General features: G+C 33.5%; 2 protein-coding genes across 2 annotated transcripts; both read left to right on the top strand.

Annotated features, from left to right (window-relative positions):
* The first annotated feature begins 1,800 nt into the window (after positions 1-1,800).
* Tsp_11729 (conserved hypothetical protein) lies at positions 1,801-11,825 on the top strand. The gene is made up of 20 exons (XM_003372694.1): positions 1,801-1,805; positions 2,739-2,802; positions 3,354-3,461; positions 3,862-4,147; positions 5,558-5,660; positions 5,730-5,821; positions 5,932-6,107; positions 6,228-6,372; positions 6,503-6,657; positions 6,762-6,848; positions 8,249-8,391; positions 8,454-8,719; positions 8,791-8,891; positions 9,011-9,107; positions 9,188-9,291; positions 9,378-9,510; positions 10,188-10,348; positions 10,814-10,897; positions 11,432-11,642; positions 11,707-11,825. The coding sequence occupies exons 1-20, from the start codon at positions 1,801-1,803 to the stop codon at positions 11,823-11,825; spliced, it is 2,640 nt and encodes an 879-aa protein (XP_003372742.1).
* Positions 11,826-12,078: 253 nt separating this feature from the next.
* Tsp_11728 (hypothetical protein) lies at positions 12,079-12,816 on the top strand. The gene is made up of 3 exons (XM_003372693.1): positions 12,079-12,137; positions 12,388-12,585; positions 12,678-12,816. Exons 1-3 carry the CDS (start codon positions 12,079-12,081, stop codon positions 12,814-12,816), a joined length of 396 nt encoding a protein of 131 aa, XP_003372741.1.
* The last annotated feature ends 4,728 nt before the right edge of the window (positions 12,817-17,544 follow it).

Genomic DNA, 17,544 nt, shown 5'->3' with positions numbered 1-17,544 from the left:
AACTTCAACTCAACATCCTAATCAAAAATAATTCATCATCAAAATTTATATCTTCACTTTTCTGTGTCATTAAAAAATTCGGATTTACATTTATGATTGTTTCAATTCTGAACAACACACTTCACGCATCAATGAGTTGAAATTTCAAAATCAGCAAAATTGCAATAAAACAATCGTTCTCGTTTATAAAACACATTCGTCATCTATTGTTTCAAACCTGCCCTCATTATTTATACTACACCACGATCGGATGAATCAGATGAACATTCTTTTTTACAAACAAACACAACACCATCATCAAATAATCCAATTTATGAAAAGTTGTTACCGCAAAGTTAGAAAAAAAAACTGCATTACAAAGCTTTACTTGAACTTTTTTCACAACTGATCAAACAACCCTCATTCGCGGAACTTTCATAATCAAAAAGTTATCAATCAACAAATAATTCGAATCTTTTCTTACTAATCTTCATTACAAATACTCTCCACACGCAAATGGAAATTGTACGTATGTAGTATGTGATTTAAAAAACAAAAAAAGCTAATATCTAATCAAAATAATTCGTTTGTTGAAAAATATATGTTTCACAACAAAAAAAGTAACTCAAACTTTCAGAAAAGCATTATGCTTAAAAAAAACAATTCTTTTAATAAAGCACCATACAATTGTGTTCAATAAGATTGTAAGAAAATCTACTAATTCTCAAACTGCACACTTGCGACGAGTTCAAAATCTGAAATGAAACAGCACAATTATGGATTAATTTCGCATTCTCATGATCAGATAAATAGCATTAAAAATAATGCTGCTTAACAAATTAACAAATTGCTGTTTCCAACATTGACATTGTAAGTTAAAGTTTGCTTTTTAATGCTGTTATAGTCAAATGAAATTTACTTTTCTCCCAACTCAGTTAAACTTATGAAACATCCAGTTACAAATCAAATGTTCATCATCACAAAGCATTCGTGAATTCCATTCACTTTCTGAATTGTTTTTTTTCTCATTTTTTAAATACATAAGACTTATAATAAGCGTACAGAATTAAATAACAAATTAAAAAAGAGTATCATCATTAATTTTTTTTTCAAATAGTATGCTCGTACTAATTGACTTTTCAGACATTTTGCACACAATTAGAGAAAAACCATTTCAGATTATCACTTATGGAATTAGTTTCAACATCTTCTTCGTAAAATTAACATCAAATATGAACTAGTTTTACTTTTAAAAGTGAGTACTGTATAATTTAAACGAAATGCCCATTTCATTAGAAATAGTGTAATAATGTTGCTTGTCGCTTAGACATTTTACTCCTACATTTTCAATTTTTCACTGATGACCTTCTGATTTATTATTTTCTTACATTATTATTTATAACACTTATTGTTTTCAAATTTTTCCTTGACATTTTAATTCTAATAATTCAGCAACTCCAAAATGGTACACTTACTGAAAACAGTAGCATCTTTCAGATTGAGGCAAGAATTTTATAGTAAAAAGCACATTTTGTATAAAAAAATAACAAAGTTACCAGGTAAGTAATAAAAATCCTGAAAACTTTATTTGCAGCACATAATATTAACAACGATGCAGTCATCCAACTAATGAAAAGCAGACTTTGAATAAAACCGTTCATTCCGTTGAAGTATTATAAATAATTCGTTGCTAATTAATTTACATTGAGATAAAAATCTTTTCAAACATTTCTCCACTCTAAATGATAATCATCTTGTAATTAACATTCAATTTCATTAATTTTTCAATAGTTTTATAAACTTACATTTTTTTCAGTAAAAATGAAGTAAAACGGAATGCAGTATAAATCAAAAAGATCTAAAGATAAAATATGATGTGAACATGTTTCAATTACCATTAAATTAATAAACAAATTCAATTTGCTAGCTAAATAAGCATCAACAAACGGCAGCTGTGGTCAAACATAACCCAAGCCTTAAAAACATAATTTGTATTAAAATTTTCAAAAAAAAGCAAAAAAACTGCCTTACTTTTTCATCCTAAAACTTTAACAAAACAAACGTCTTTTTAGAATTGCAATTCTCTAAAATAATATGAGAAAGGCAAAAAAGTTATCTATTCAAAAAATGTAATAAGAAATTTTCAATATTACATTTTTAATTACCTTCTCAGCTGATTCATATTAATAAAATAAACTTTTTAAAAATAATTTATCAAAAAACTAATCAGCATGCGAATACATAGCAAGAAATAGGAACATGTCAGCAGATTACGGTAAAAGAAATAATTAATTTTGATAACATTGAAGTATGTTACATTTAAATGTAAATTATCGTTACTTTAATATTATGAAAATTTTATATCATCTTTACGAATGAACTGGTAAATGTCAATTATTTTAATTTTAAGTTTTGTTTGCGGAGAATGGAAAATTCTTTAATTTTAGCATTTGTATTGAAATGTTTAAATTAAATAAATCAATTTTCTATTTTTCAAAATAATTTTTTATGGATGTATAAATTTTAAACCTTGATCATCATACGAAAACATAAAAAGTGGCAGTATACAGTAATGAAGCGATTAAATTATATTTAAAAGCCTCATTTTATTTTAAAAAATATTTACTTTATTTTTTTAATTATTATTATTAAAAAATAAAAATGAAAAATATTTTATTTTTCTCAATCTATAATTTTACAATTTATCTACAGTATGAAATATTTTTATCTTGCGAATCATAATTTCTGTTAAAGTACAGTCAGACTTACACGCAAGCATTATCTTTCATTGGAGCTTTCAGTGTGGTTGGTTTTCTGGTAGAGGTCGGTTGGCAGTTGACATTTTCGCTCGGTTCGTCTCGTAGATGTGGCCTGTTCTTTGCTCTGTTGAATGTATAATACGCCTGAATTTTATTTTTAATTATAAAATTTGCGGTTATTCCATCAGTTAATTTTTTGTTTGTTTGTTTTTTTCCTCCGAGCGCGACTGCTTTATTGCGCGTCTCGACATCACGTTGTCGTCAGGCGTGCTGTTTTCAGGCAACAAGCGATCAAATTTATTTCATTTTAGGGTTATGTGAAAAGCTTTTACTGTGACATCACAACAGAATGGGTAACCGAGATTTTTTGACTAGCAGTGAAGATTCTAAGAAAAAAGTGGTACGACTTTTTTTTGATTTTTTATTTTTTTTATTGTCAGTTTTTGTGTTATTATCTTTTTTTTAAAGAATACTGCCGAATTGCCCGATCTTGCTGAGTTGAACAAAGCTCCTGCAAGTGAAGAGGACATTAAGCGCAAAGTGCAATACGTATGAAGTTTTTCATTTTTGTTTTTTTCGTGCGGTTGTTTAATAATATTTTTGATGCGTTAACAGATTGTCAATCTTACTGGTCACGAAGAAAGTGAAGTCATTGTTGCATTGTACGACTGTGATTATTTGGTCGACAAAACGGTCAACGCACTACTGGAAGGCGATAACCAGGTGTTTTATTTTTTCATTTTTTTTTTCAGATAATTTGAGTTATTAAAAAATTTAGTTAAAATGAGAAATAAAAACATTTTCCTGTTTCTTATAATGTGACACTGGCGATCGTGTGTTGCTTGATGTTCTTTTCAAGGTCAGGGTTAAATGGATCGTTTTGAAATTTTCAGTAGGGGGATTTTGAAGTTGTTGGTTGTTGTTATTGTTTTAATCAGATGATGAGCATTTTGATTTATAACCGAAACTGATCTTAATCACGCAGTGATGATAAAATTGTAGCCTTATTTTTGCTGAAGGAGTGGTCATAGTTACTCTGATGCGTTTAAATTCGTATTTGTTTGTTTTTGTTTTCAATTTGATCTTGTTTACATGTTATTGATTTTTTTTTGTTTTGATTAAGGGTGAATGGGTGGTTATCGAGAGTCGAAAGTCGAAAAAGAGTCACAAGCAACAGCAAGCGTTGGCTGCTGCCGAGGCAGCGGCAGCAACAGGAGAAAAGAAACAAGAGGCTGTTGGCGTGAAGAGGGAACTTCGTGGCGGAAAGCGTCCCGACGCTAAATCCGCTAACGCACGTGGCCGCTCGCAAATTCGCAGTCGTGACACTACCGGCTTTTCGGCTGGTCAGCAAACTGTCACACGCGGAACTAATCAGCCACGTCCCACTCAAGGTGGCCGCCAGAATGCGAGTAAGTTTTTCCTTCAGATTTGGTTTCTCTGGAAAAAATTGTTTTCCCTTTTTTTTGCTTTTCAACATTAGCACTGTAAACAACACAACGTAAAAGCATAACCGGTTTGTAAACTGTTTTCTGCTTTTTTCCACTTTCACTGTTTTCATTCTTACTTTGTTTTTCTATTCCTTTTATCTCAGTTAAATTTTAAGCTTATTTCATAAATATTCTTTTTTTTTCTGCTGGATTCCGCGGAATTCTCTAGATGCCTTTTCCATTAGTGATTTTATCTCTTCTACTGTTTTGTAATCAACACTGGCGGTTCAAGTTTTATCAATTTTTCTGTATCACGTTTTCGTCTTTTCTTGTTTGTCTAATCTGAAAATACAACAGTGCCTAAATTGAATCTTTTATTTTTCGAAAATTATTTATTTTTAAACAATAATCTGACAGTTTTCAAATAAATTTTAAATGGAATATTTATTAAAAGCAATTTAGATTAGATCAGTTGCAGTTGTAATATTGAGCGTACTGTTATTTCATAAATGATTCTGGTGGGAGAAAGGTTGTAAAAATTTCTACTGGTCGGAGTGTTTTTTTTCGTTGATTTCTTCTTTGTCTTTTTTTTCTTTTATTCACGTATTCAGTTAGCCTACATTTCTCAGATGCATGCAGAAACAAAATGAACACATGTGTGCAGGTAGGATGATTTAGGTCAATTCAGTTTCATATTTCATTGCAAAATTTTTGACGCAAAACGATTTTTGTAAATCTTGACATCGATGATTGCTTTTATCATTAATTTCAAGTATTTATTTTGAAGTTATGCAGTGTGCAAAAATATGGTCAGTAAATTTTCTTTTTCAATATCAATGAATGCAAATAAATTGTATTGGAAAATGTGTTAATTTTTTATTTATTGTTTTTAACTGAATTATTATTGAAGTCAACTCTGGTCAGGTAAATAAATATGCATTGATTTTTTTTGACAATGCGAGTAAGTGATTGGATGGGCTTCTGATGCGGACAAAGGTAGCCGCTGTGTGTATATAATGGTTAGCGTGAATTAATTGCGAAAGTCGTAGTAATTTAGCACTATTGTTCATCGAAAGTTGGTTATCTGTAATATTTGTATTCTTCCGAGCATGTTATCATTTAAATGCGTGGAAGTAGTAGTTAGTTATCTTTTTTTTTCATTGAAGTTCACAATGGGTAGTGAAGTGTAGTTTAGTTGATGAAGCATTTGTTTACTCCTCTTATCGGTTTAATTTTTGTCGTTTTAAAATCAAAATCTGCATTTATCATCATTGCTTTTTCAGTTCTGCAAATATTTGTTCGCATAAACGTTGCTAGATAAACTTTTGTTTATCGGTTGCCTCGTATGATAAATAACCGTGCACAATTGTATTGATGTAATTTTTTTTTCAGTTTCATGGGGCAAGGACAGGGATCGATTGGATGAAAATTTCCCGAGAACGGATCGTGGCGGACGTGGACGTAACATGTCTGGCGCACGCGGGCGTGGCCGAGGGTAGGTTTTATATTCAAAAAAAAAATTTTTTTTGTTTCTTGTAATTTCGAAAATGAAAATGACTTTCAGGCGCTATTCTGCCAATTCTTCGAGAAGAACATCCTCAATGGGTCGACACGGTAGTTATCATTCGAACGTTTTTACGAATGAAAAAGTGAACGGTGAATTGCGCAACGATATTTTCTGCGATCGATTGGTTTTCGTTTTTTTTATTTTAATATTTTTTTCTTGCTTTTAGTCTGGCAAATGGGTGGAGCGTCTTTGTTTGAAGACAAAACGTCTAAGATTGGAACTTGGCAAAATTCAATTGCCACAGCTGAATTGGAGAAAGAGGCTGCCAAGGCGAAGGAAAGTGGTAAAGTTCAAAACGAAACAGTGCCGTCGGCATCACCCGCTGCCGACGGTTGGCCAGTTGACGAATGGAATAACGAAGCAGATGAAGAATGGGTATGGCTGTTCTTTTGATTTATATGCGTATTTTTGAGAACTTGTTCCAGCTGTTTCTCATTTTTTATTTTTTGCAAAAACTTCATTTGCTTGTCTTTTTTTCTTTCACTTTTGCTGCAGACTAAAGGTCCTAAAGTATTCACTGCATCTAAGGCTGTTCGTAACGACATGCATCAAGGGACACTGGACAGCGGTGCTGTGGTGCTGCAAGACATGTCAATGTTCCAGCAGGTTCCACCGATGGAATCGGCCAAATTGGCAACGGGTAATCCCTGCGCCACTTTTGCCCCCCAGCCCGTGAAGTTAGAATTTAAATTGTTTTCTTTTTTGTGCTTTCGTTGATTTTTGTTTTTTTTTCTCGTGGTGTAGTGTGGTTGAGCAGCCGTTAGCTTCAGGTGGAAACAATTCCGTTTTCTATACACCATCATTAGCGGCACCAATGGGATCGAGTTTGGTTTCAGCGAACAATGATGGGGATTTATATTTGGGAGCTTCCACCAGAGAGGAATGGAATCAGTTAGCGACGGACGCGTTGAAAAATGAACTCGGAGTAAGCTAGTGATATAGAAATATACAAATCTCTTTCGATAATTGCAGGAAGAAAGCATCATTTTTGTACGGCAGTCGTAATTGAATTTGTTTTTTGTTTTTCAGATTGGAAAAGCCAAGCCTTTCAAAATGTCAAACATGCCGGATGGAATGACGACAGGGATTCACGAAAATCAGAAAAGTCTTGACGAGGTAAGTGACGTGTGATATGGTGGTTATCGTTGAATGGTCATTTATTGGTCGACGATCAGACATCTAGAATGGTTTATTATTATTTATTTAGCTGTCTGGCCACTTAGCGGTCACGTTTCCGCTTGATCAGTTGCAGGTGGAGTTTTCTTTTGTTCACTTACGGGCTTCATTGTCCGTGTTCACTTCCATTCAATATCATGCCAGCCAAATTATTCGATTCCTAATTACGCCTTGAAAGCAGTTTCATTATATATATATATATATATATATTTTTTATTCATTGAATAGAATTTGAAATTTTAGAAAATTATTTTCAATGGAGAACAATTATTTTTTAGCGTTGTCTGTTTTTATAGAAAAAGCAGTTTATTTAACCAAATGTTGATTTATTTTAATAGTTGTTTTCATTATTATAACAACTAAATGTTTTTTTTCAAACTCGATGATAATGTATTGGTTAACCTTTTAAAATTGTAACTATGAATGTATGTTATTAATGTGCAATTTTATTTAAATAAGAATTGAACAATGCTCTCAGTAAGATATTCCGGATAAAAATTCCAATTAGTATATTAAAAATGCAAGCACTCCTAGTATTTATAATGCAGAACAGGTGCTTCAATAAATAAATAATCTGAAGTTTTTTATTACTAATTTGGATGAAAGTATTTTACTCTAATACATCTTATATCGGAAGAATGTATTTATCATGTTTAATATGGTGATCGATTTGGAAAAACAGAAAGAAATTCAAGCTGAACTAGATTGTGGTTAATTTCATATGAAAATAAGAACTGATTAGCTTTTTATGTTGTTCTCAGATGGTCAGCAGTTTCTAAACAAATAATAAGATTGATAAATTTGAATTAGCAGCATTGCGCGGAGGTGTTGACGATTATATTCAGTCAGTCAATTGAAATATCTGCGCGAATGAGAGTTTATATATATATAGCGTGATTTGTTCATTTTTATTGCTCGGAGCGTAATGCTTCAGTCTGATGTACAAAAATTCTATTTCACAGGTTTTAATTGAATTCTGTAATACACTTTAATAATCTATATCTGCGTGTTTTTTTTACTATTATTTATTCTGCAGTGATCAATCAATGTCAACTGTATTTTATTTGGCATTCAGTTTTGTAATTAACGATATTATAGTTTTAATTCATTTTTAAAGTAATTTCACAATGTTCTAGGATGTACATTTTACATTTTGAATTTGATTTTACGTGTGAAGATGTTTTTTGTTTGAAAAAAATTAAGTTACTTTTACTGCGACAGATGATATTTGCTTTTTTAATAGGGAAAATAGTGCAATAGGTAGTAGTTAGAAGTGTACGTGGGGATGGTGGTGATACAAATTGCTGTTATTACTAGTTGTTATGAAGGCTTAATTTTAGTTAGCTTACCAACGTGAAATGGTGAAAGGACAGCAGTACATTACGGGTCAGGCGAAATCCAAATATCAGATCGACTCCATCTCCAATGCGCATCCTGGTGTGATGCGTGATTATCAGAATCGTAGTCACCTGGCTGGCCAAGAGTAAAGCTTTCTTGTTGTTGTGAGTTTATTAAATCTACGGAGATTGTTCTACTTTATTGTAGATTTATGGGAAAAGGCAAAATGGCGACGGATGCTTCATCGCCAATGTACGTTACAGCGAACAGTAAGGATCAGTTGAGTTCAGTGTCGATAAATCTGCACGCAACCGGTTCGGCTCATGGAATGATGGGACGGGGTGGAAACACGATGTCCTCCACTTATCCTATTGGCGGGATGACACAGCCTATGGGTTCAAATGAATTGGATATGGCTATGATGTCCAAAGGTAGCGGTGTCGGTCCACCATCAGTCGGCGACGAAAAGAAAGGTACTTTTTAATATATTTTTTTATTTTGCAAAATAACGCATCAAAATTAATTTGTATTGAATATTTTTTAGATATGCATCATGGCGGCCCGGAGGGAATGACTATGCGAGTTAGCTCAAACTTAAACGACACGCCTTCGTCTGTATCGACGGACGCTAGTATACGGGCGCAGGTCGGTTATTAGCAGTTTTTTTTTGTTTATTTACTTTTTATTTGTATCTTGAAATGAAATTTATGTTTGAAGTTGCAGTTTTATATTATTTATTTTTGCATACTTTGCTTTGTTTTCAGACTAACGCGAACACTACAGCGCTGCTGAATCGTGGTGAGACACCGTCGAATCAAATGTACAACAACAGAACTTACACTGCTGCTTGCAATGTGTTTGGTAAAAAAAAAAGAAAAGAAATACGTGCTTTTCATTTATGTTGTAATTGTATTCATTTTTGTTCTTTTTGTATTTTTCAGGTCACAGGCCAGCGGCAATGTCTGCAGGGGGGAATCCGGCTGTGAACCCACTGGCAGCCCCTTTTCAGCCACCACTACCTGCCGCTGGCATGTCGCCTTACATGGTTAGTGAAGTTTTATTTTCTTTTTAGCATATCAGAACATAGCAATACAGACTCATATATATTTTTTTTTTCAAATTTATTTACAGGGGATGTACGACCAAATGAATCAACTTGGGTTTCTTCCGGCTCCAAATTTACTTTTCAACAATTCGTATGATTTGAATTCACTGAACGCTATGCAACAACTGGCGTCAGGACAAGGAAACGCTCGGGATACAGGTAATATAATAGTCGTTTGATTTATCCTTTATTTATTTTGCATTTTTTTCAGTTTTGTTTTTGAGTTTTTTCTTGCTTAAATTTTTTTTAATTTAATAAGAAAAAAAATATTTCTGTTGTTGCGTTTATTCGTTTTTCATTTTTATTTTCAAGGTGCAGCTGATTACAAGCCGCAAATGAATCGTGGAGAGTCGATGAACAGTGCTGCGGCGGCGGCCAACTTGCATCAGACGATGTCGAATTTGAGCCTGGCCCCCTCTGGACACGGCGCCTCTACAGGGGTGCCTGCAGGAGCCGGTCATCCGTTCGCTACGCCACCCAACGTGGTCGGGGGACAGCAACACTCGATGATGGGCTTTGCACCACCCTATTCTCATTTTTCGGTAAAATTGCGAACACAGAATTTGTTTATTGTTGTCAATATGAATTATATATATATATATATATTTTTTTTTTTGCTTCAGGATCGTAATCGAATGGGTCCTCGAGGAATTGTTGAGACGGGCGTTGGTGGTTTTCAAGTTCCGACGGCTGTCAGCACTTGCACGTCCGTGTCCAATTCAGTGAATGTTCAGAACAAGACTGGCGTCCCTGTCTATTCGGGACAGGGGTTCAATAATTGTTCGTTTTTCATTAATTTCAACTTGCTCAACTGACTTTTTGTTTTTAATTTTCAGCTTACGAGGAAATGCCTGCTACGGTTCATCCGGAGAGGGGTAATTACTCCGCTGGCGGATCCAACCAACTGAAGGCGGCTGGAAGCATGAACACTTGTTCAACTGGCAGTCACTCTGCTGCCGACGGTACCAGTCACCGACCGTACAGTTCGACATTGAAAGTAAGTATTTTATCTTTTTTTTAAATTTTATTTGCATAAAATTACATTTGTGATTAGGTTAAATCAATTTTAACAGTTTTTCTGTTGTCGAGAATTTTCGCTTTTCATTCTTTTCTTGAAATTACCAAACGAGAAATTGATCATCCGTGATTACAAAAGTCTTTTAGTGGAAATAGGAGAAAATAATTTTTTTTGCTTTTAAAACGCGAGAAAAAAGTGGAGCAGTTGTTCATATTTCAAATGCTCAAAATTACATACATACACGCAAGCGAAGTTTTTCATAGTCATTTTTATTTACAAAATATTTTTAAAAGTATTTATGGGTAATGAGAGAAATGATTTTTCTTCTCAGCATTTAGAGCAGTGGTTTTCAACCCGTGTCAGCACACGCCCCCTCCTTATCTCTTAATAAAAGTTGTGCAGTTGATACCCTCCCCCCCCCCCAAAAAAAAATAACTAGTGCAGTATGTATTGTGTGTACGCAAAGCAGATTGTTGCTTCGTGGTTGCATCAAGCCAAGATGCAGTACGATATGATTTTAGTACAAAGGTAAGTGATAAACTGTGCACAGCTGAGGCTGTTAAGCTAAAACTGAGATGACCAGTAAGAAAAGGTGGTGAAAATTTAGCCTGAAGTTGACCAAACTGTGAGAAACAGTTCATTGGGGAACGAAAAGTCACCAGCATCAAAATAAAAATGACTACCATGATATGCAGGCGAGCGGTTTGTCAATGCATTTATAAATAACATGATGATGATATCTATTGACTAGGCATCTCAGGAGCCGCATAAATTAGAAATCCACGAGCTCGAGAACTACTTTACGTTGCAACAGAAATGAACTTTCGAATTTCGAACACCTTTGCCTGTGCAGTACTAAAAATTCTTACTTCCCACACCTCCCCCCTCCTCTTCCCCCAGGAACCTTCGTACGTTCTCCCTCCTCCGCTGGTTGATAAATACTGATTTAGAAGAAGAAAATGTTTTTACCGAATATAGTATATATGTAGATTATTATTTTGTATGATGAATTGATTTTCTGTACGTGAAAGGCATGTCAATAAATTTTATTTATTCATTTAGATGCCGTATGAACCAGGCAAGTATGGCGTCGGAAATACTTCGCATGTCCAGTCGGCGCTCGCGGGAACAGGAACACCACCGTATCCTGCTTTCCCAAACGCTGGTTATGCAGGTCATCCGCCCGGCTACATGCCTGGTCCGATGATGAATTCCACCATTGCGGCGGCAATGGCATCGAACAGCCAGTCGATCGGAATGCAAGGAGGTGCTGGTAAGTTGTTCATTAATTTGCATATTTGTTATATTTACTTAATTGTTGAAATTTGCATTTGAAGAGAGTGCGTCGAATCCTGGTCAGCACAATCGGTACAACGCCAACCAGGCATCCGGCCGTCAAGGGAGCAACATGCCGCCGGGCAGTAAAGTTGGCTATGGCTATTGGAACGCAAATTGATAAAATTGGCCAACAATTTTTTGGAGAACGTGCTTTGCTTGCACAGTTGCTTTGTCATTTAAGCATGGCACAAGTTCAAAGTAATCTCGTAAAACTCGTAGGCAACGTCACTTTTACCGTTGCCTTTTTTTCTTAAAAAGCAAATTTCATCTATATTTATATTTATATTCATATTCATATTCATATCCCTATACCTATAAAATGTGATGATTTTTGGTAATTTTGGATAGATATATTGTCTTTAAAGAGAAAAATGCTCGGTGCCTTCAGTCGAGTTTGTTTACGTAATACAATATTCTGTGAGGAATGGCGGTTGCCGATTCCACTATTTTTTTAAAAAAATACTATACTTAGTTTTGTAATGGTAAAGATGTCGAGCTGATGTGCACTTTTATTGGCAACTTTTGTTACGTTTAATGGACTAATGAATAAAGTTGTTGAAAAACTCGCCTGTTTTTGGTTTTTATGTTCTTTAGTAGTAGTAATCAGTGAAAGTTTAGTAGTAGTGAGAAGTAGTACACGTATCAAACAGAATGGATCTCATTTTAGTTTAAATATTCAGGCATTTGTTTCGATTCAGGCAACAAATTTGCGTGCATAATCAAAATAATGTCAAGTCGAAAGTTGTGATTAATTTGCTTTTTGATCGCGCCAATTTCTTTTGTCAATCTCGTCGGTTCAGAGCGATAAGTGCAAATAGATTGCGCTCAAGTTGGTCCACCACCCTCGGTGGTGAGTGTAGCAGGAGGCACTGTTCACGGTCTGTTTCCTTCGCACTGGTATTTAATCACGTCGTCTGGTCGAGTTAACGTTCAGTTCTGGTTTTTTATACATTATCAACCCGGTATTCAGGGTTCAGGTAAGCGCAACTGCTTGCTTGGTTCAAGCAAGTAACGCAGGAGCTTTATTCGTTCACACCGTTTTTACTGCACAGCAGTGTTGTCTACAAGTGCATACACACTCAACCTTACCTTCGTATTTCGAGCAGTAACTATATTACAAAAGCAACATTGCCATTAAAATGTCCTTAAAACCGACAATAATGCTATATACTAATGCCTATTTATAAAGCCTACAGTATTTCTATTCTTCTGCTGATTCTGATTTCTATTCTTCTGGTATGACATTCTGCTGTTCATGTTTTTACCTCAATCAAAATCCTAACAGATAATATTTTATAATTTTATTTCACGTACGTACTTCAGACGCGTGTTTATATAGTATAAATATAGAATATTCAATAGAATTTATTTTTCTGAAAATGCAAATGGAAGAAAAAAAACTTTTCTAAATTATGAAAATCAGGTATTTTTTGCTGAATGAACAGATGGAAAATTATTCGAATCGAACATGTTGCTTGTTCTGTGTTATTGCTTGCTATTTTGTTTTTATCAAAAAATGAATTATACATCTGAAGTTCATATAAAAAACAGGAAGCAGTGGATTGATTTTATGCTATGATTGCTGTTCGTACTTGATATGTTCAGTACGTCAAAATTTGAATACTTGCATTTATTTCTTTCCAAATAGCGCCATGTTAAAGATGTCCAGTGTAAGCTGGACGCAACAGTGGCAGTGAACAAGAAAAATACAATCTGTGATGTATATCTGTACATATATATATATATTATTTATTTATTTATCATTGTGAAATTGTATTTCAATGGTTGTAATGAATAAAAATCTGTTGAAAACTGCAAAACCGCGTTAAACAATAACAATGAATAAATATGATAAAATGGAGAGAAAAGGAGGCAATAATAATAGAGAACAAAACTGAGCCTCTAATTTGATGCTATTACTGAATATGAAAATGAAAAAGCGTTATCACATACCATCACAAATGCACCATTTGAAGGTCCAATAAAACTGTGCCAGAAAGCTGAGAAAGTTGGTTTTGCATTTGCATTTTTTCCAGTCAAAATATACGTTCTTTGATAAATGACGGCAGTTGAAGAAATATCCGGCAATCAGGCTATTTTGTCACGTACGCACATATATATATATGTACAGTTTGTATGCGTGTTTGTAAAACGTACTGCTTTTTATTTTAAAATGATGTTTTGAAAAATGTATTACTTCAACTGGCAGTTTGCAGTATTGCAACAACAAAACATTTAATAAACTGTCATTGTGTAATAATATGAGCAGAATTTTATTTGTTTTTAAATAAATATGCTTAAAAAAGAATAGATTGATCTTTACCATATTATTATTGTTCTATTTATTTGTAATTTTTATTCAAAATTTAAATAAATAATAATACTGGATAAAAATAAGACAATCCATCGTAAAAGTGATTGATTTTTCGAAGCATTAGTTAAAAATAAATAAGAACTGGGTTATTTATATATAGTTGATTGAAATGCTGAAATGGAATGGAGCTTCTAAAGTCGTTACCGCTGCAGCAGCAGCAATTTCCGGGAAACAATAATTACACCTGACAAGATGTCGATCGAAAATTACGACGAAGCAAAAATATCCAACGAATTGAGATTTTCTAGCCTTTTTTTTTGGGGGGGGGGAGGGGTGATGGGGTAGGGTTAGGGGAGGGCACTTTTTAGGAGGCAATTTTGCAAAATTGTACAACATCCCATCACCGAAGACGACGGTCGTTGATCGATTGTCAAACAAAGAATCGGTCATGTCACCACCTGAAGATTTACCACCGTAGTCTGGATGGTTAATTTGAAAATTAAAACAGCGGCTGATTGATCGCCATTCGGCCATTGATATTCCTCAAAAATCTCATTGTGCCACTTGACCGGGTCGCAGTTTTCTCCAAAAACGTAGAGGCTAGTGAAAATTTGCACTGATGGTCAGGGCAAGAAATAAGCCGCAATTTAGATTGCCTGCCTGTTTGAGCAAAAGAACTTATTTCCAATTATCCATTATCAAGCTGTGCAGCGGCATTAATTCTGCTATTTAATCCATCGAAAATGGAAAATGGGGGCCATTTTCTGCGGTAAGTTATTTTTAGTGCGTTTGAAATTTCACCACGCAATTAATTCACAGAATGGAAAATTTCATCAAACGGTCGCGACTTTTTCTCTCTGTTTCTTCAATTTATTCACTTTTCCCAATTTGCACCATCAATCACCGACAGGGTAGAATTTTGATCACTGAACATTGTGCATAAAATAATTTCATACCCAATGTGCATGCGTATCCATCGTCCATCTATCTGTGGTAACAAAAAAATGTGAATTATAAAATAAATGAACAATTTATAAATATTTCACCCGAATTTAAGGTGGAAAATTAATCAATCAGTCAAACTTTGAAAAGTATCTGCTTTCCAGATATTTGTTTTTCTTCAATTGATATGAAAAAACTACACTAAATTTTACTGCTGACGTGTGAAAATGATATTGAATTATTTGAATGCAAATTTAAAAAAATAAAAAATAAAAATTTCTGACGTTTTTCATTTGTTTCAACATTAGCACTGTCAGCAGTTGATAAATTCTTTTTTTCAAGAAAAAGCTATCAATAATTTAATTGAAATTAACTGTATAACGTTTTTTTAATATTATTTATTTACTTCAGTGGTATATTTATTTTATGAGATATTTAAGCTTGCATTTATCTTTTCATGACCTACAAAAGATTAAAAACCTGCATTTGTAATTTGTGTACGTTACGGTAAAAGTTTTGTGATCACCAATTTGAACAGATTGTATTGCTGTTTTTGTTTTGTTTTATCTGCTCGCTTGAATTATTTGAGCTTTGTAGTTATTAGCATTTTGTCAGGTGCATGTTTAAATGCATGCTGAAAAAATGAATAAAAGAAAGATTTGTTTGTGGAAGAAAATTTACCCAGTTGAGATTTACGTGAACTCTGATCTGAGCGTTTTGTTGATTAGAGAAAAAATGTCATAAAATTGTTTTTTTTGACACGACAAGCACTTGAAATATTGTTAAAACTGGCATGAGTTGCTGGTATTTCAGCTTCAAAGACGAAATCAATGCTTCTTCAGCCGGATGCTCGATTGTCAGTTGAAGCTGTTTTCTACCACCAAGTTTACGAATATTATTTTTCAAATCGATCCAGTATTTTTTGTTTTCAAAAGGAGAAATTTACCTAAATAAAAATAACAATTTTTATTTCGTGCATGTTCCAGGAAAAAATTCTCTTTCCGTTTAATTCAAATTGTCAGCTTTCGTGAGCATTTGTGTATTTATCGCTATTTCGTATAATCAAGAAGCAAAAGACTAGCACCTGTTGCAGTTGTGAGCAAAAAATTGGAACTGAAAAAAGAAAATTAAATGCATTTGAGCAATTAATTAATTGTTGCATGGTGTAAATTTGTTTCTTTCTTTCTTTTTTTTGAATAGAAAACCACTTCAAAGTGCAATTTGTTTTTTATCGATCAAAAAGTTAAAATGTGAAACTGAGTGGACGGACTATTTCAACGTTTTTCAAGTGATTTTGGACAAAGAGAAAATAAATAAATAGTTCAACGATTGCGTTTCGTAATTGTCATTGGCAATGTTCAATTTTTCCCGCAATAATTATCCGCAGCGTAACAATAAGAAAAAAAAATTGAACTAGCAATTAGCATTATTAGCAGACAAACTGCAATGCAGGTGGTTTGTCAAAATGATGGTTATTGGGAAATGGAAAAATTATTAGCTTGTGCGATTGTATTTTGTTGTGCAGAAAGCACTTTATGGCAAAGTGTCAACATGTACTCATGCAAGCGAAGATTATGAAAATTAATTTCGACACAAAAATTATACTTTCCAAAATGTGCAAATGAATTTCGATCGTTGCTTTAAATATTGAAATGTTTTAAAATTTTCTTTGTGCTCAAAATTGGAAATGTATTTTTAAAGCTTCACAGCTAAACATTCGCAATTTGTGAAAAGTTTACATCAAGATTATCAATTCGAGAATAAATGAATACACGCGCACACACACGTGTGGGGGATTTATGCCGATGGAATTAGTTCGATTTTTCATGCAAACGCTTTGTCTGTTCCAAAAGTAGTTTATATTGTCTAGGCGGGCGAAAAGTCACACAGCTAATAGCCACCCGATGTAGTCAATTTTGAAACTTTTAATTTAAAACTGGTCGACTGGCTTTTGGGAAATTTCACATTCTCCGAATATTCTCATCACTACTATTAGCATTATTATCATCATCCTCATCTTCTTCTGACTTCCTTCTGTTGTATAAGTCCACTTTGTCCCCGTAAACAAATTCTGGCTAGCAAATGAAAAGCTTTTTCAACTTTTCCCAGTTTATTTTAAAAATAATAATAAGAAGAAGAAGAAGAAATAATTATAAGGTTTAAAATGAATGGAAAAAATTGTTCGCAGTTTTACAACAAATTATGTATTACTTTTCGACATGATCGAGATTATTGTTAGATTGCATTGTATAGAAAATAATTGCTTACTTTTTAATTTATAATAATTTAATTTGATTTTTGAAAATGCATTTTTTGTATTAGAACTTGATTTGCAGAAATGAAAAAAAAACAGCAATCATAATTATCGCATGTAGTGGAAAGATGAAAACGCAAGTTCATATAATCATACTTTGGTATTGATTTAATCGAAAGCAAAAAAAATATATGCAATGGTTTTTCTTCAACGATCGAGAAATATTGCATTTAAATGTGAATATTCATTGCTTTTCATTTTTTCTGAAAACTTCGACTCGCAAAATAAAAGAAGAAAGAAATAATAATAAAACAAATCGTTTCCAGA

This window comes from Trichinella spiralis (genome assembly GCF_000181795.1).
Source record: "Trichinella spiralis strain ISS 195 chromosome Unknown Scfld8, whole genome shotgun sequence".
Classification (NCBI taxonomy): Eukaryota; Metazoa; Nematoda; class Enoplea; order Trichinellida; family Trichinellidae; genus Trichinella; species Trichinella spiralis.
The sequence above is the reverse complement of the archived record's forward strand: the minus strand, read 5'-3'. Positions and strand labels throughout refer to the sequence as shown.

What these genes read in the sequence shown, in the direction of transcription:
- Tsp_11729 (XM_003372694.1), top strand. An exon ending in AGTCGGCGACGAAAAGAAAG is followed by an intron (nt 8,720 to 8,790) that starts GTACTTTTTAAT and finishes AATATTTTTTAG; the next exon opens with ATATGCATCATGGCGGCCCG. An exon ending in AGGAAACGCTCGGGATACAG is followed by an intron (nt 9,511 to 10,187) that starts GTAATATAATAG and finishes TTTAATTTTCAG; the next exon opens with CTTACGAGGAAATGCCTGCT.
- Tsp_11728 (XM_003372693.1), top strand. Translation starts at nt 12,079, where the DNA reads ATGCTCGGTGCCTTCAGTCGAGTTTGTTTACGTAATACAATATTCTGT. An exon ending in ATATTCTGTGAGGAATGGCG is followed by an intron (nt 12,138 to 12,387) that starts GTTGCCGATTCC and finishes TTAAATATTCAG; the next exon opens with GCATTTGTTTCGATTCAGGC. An exon ending in AGCAGGAGGCACTGTTCACG is followed by an intron (nt 12,586 to 12,677) that starts GTCTGTTTCCTT and finishes CCCGGTATTCAG; the next exon opens with GGTTCAGGTAAGCGCAACTG.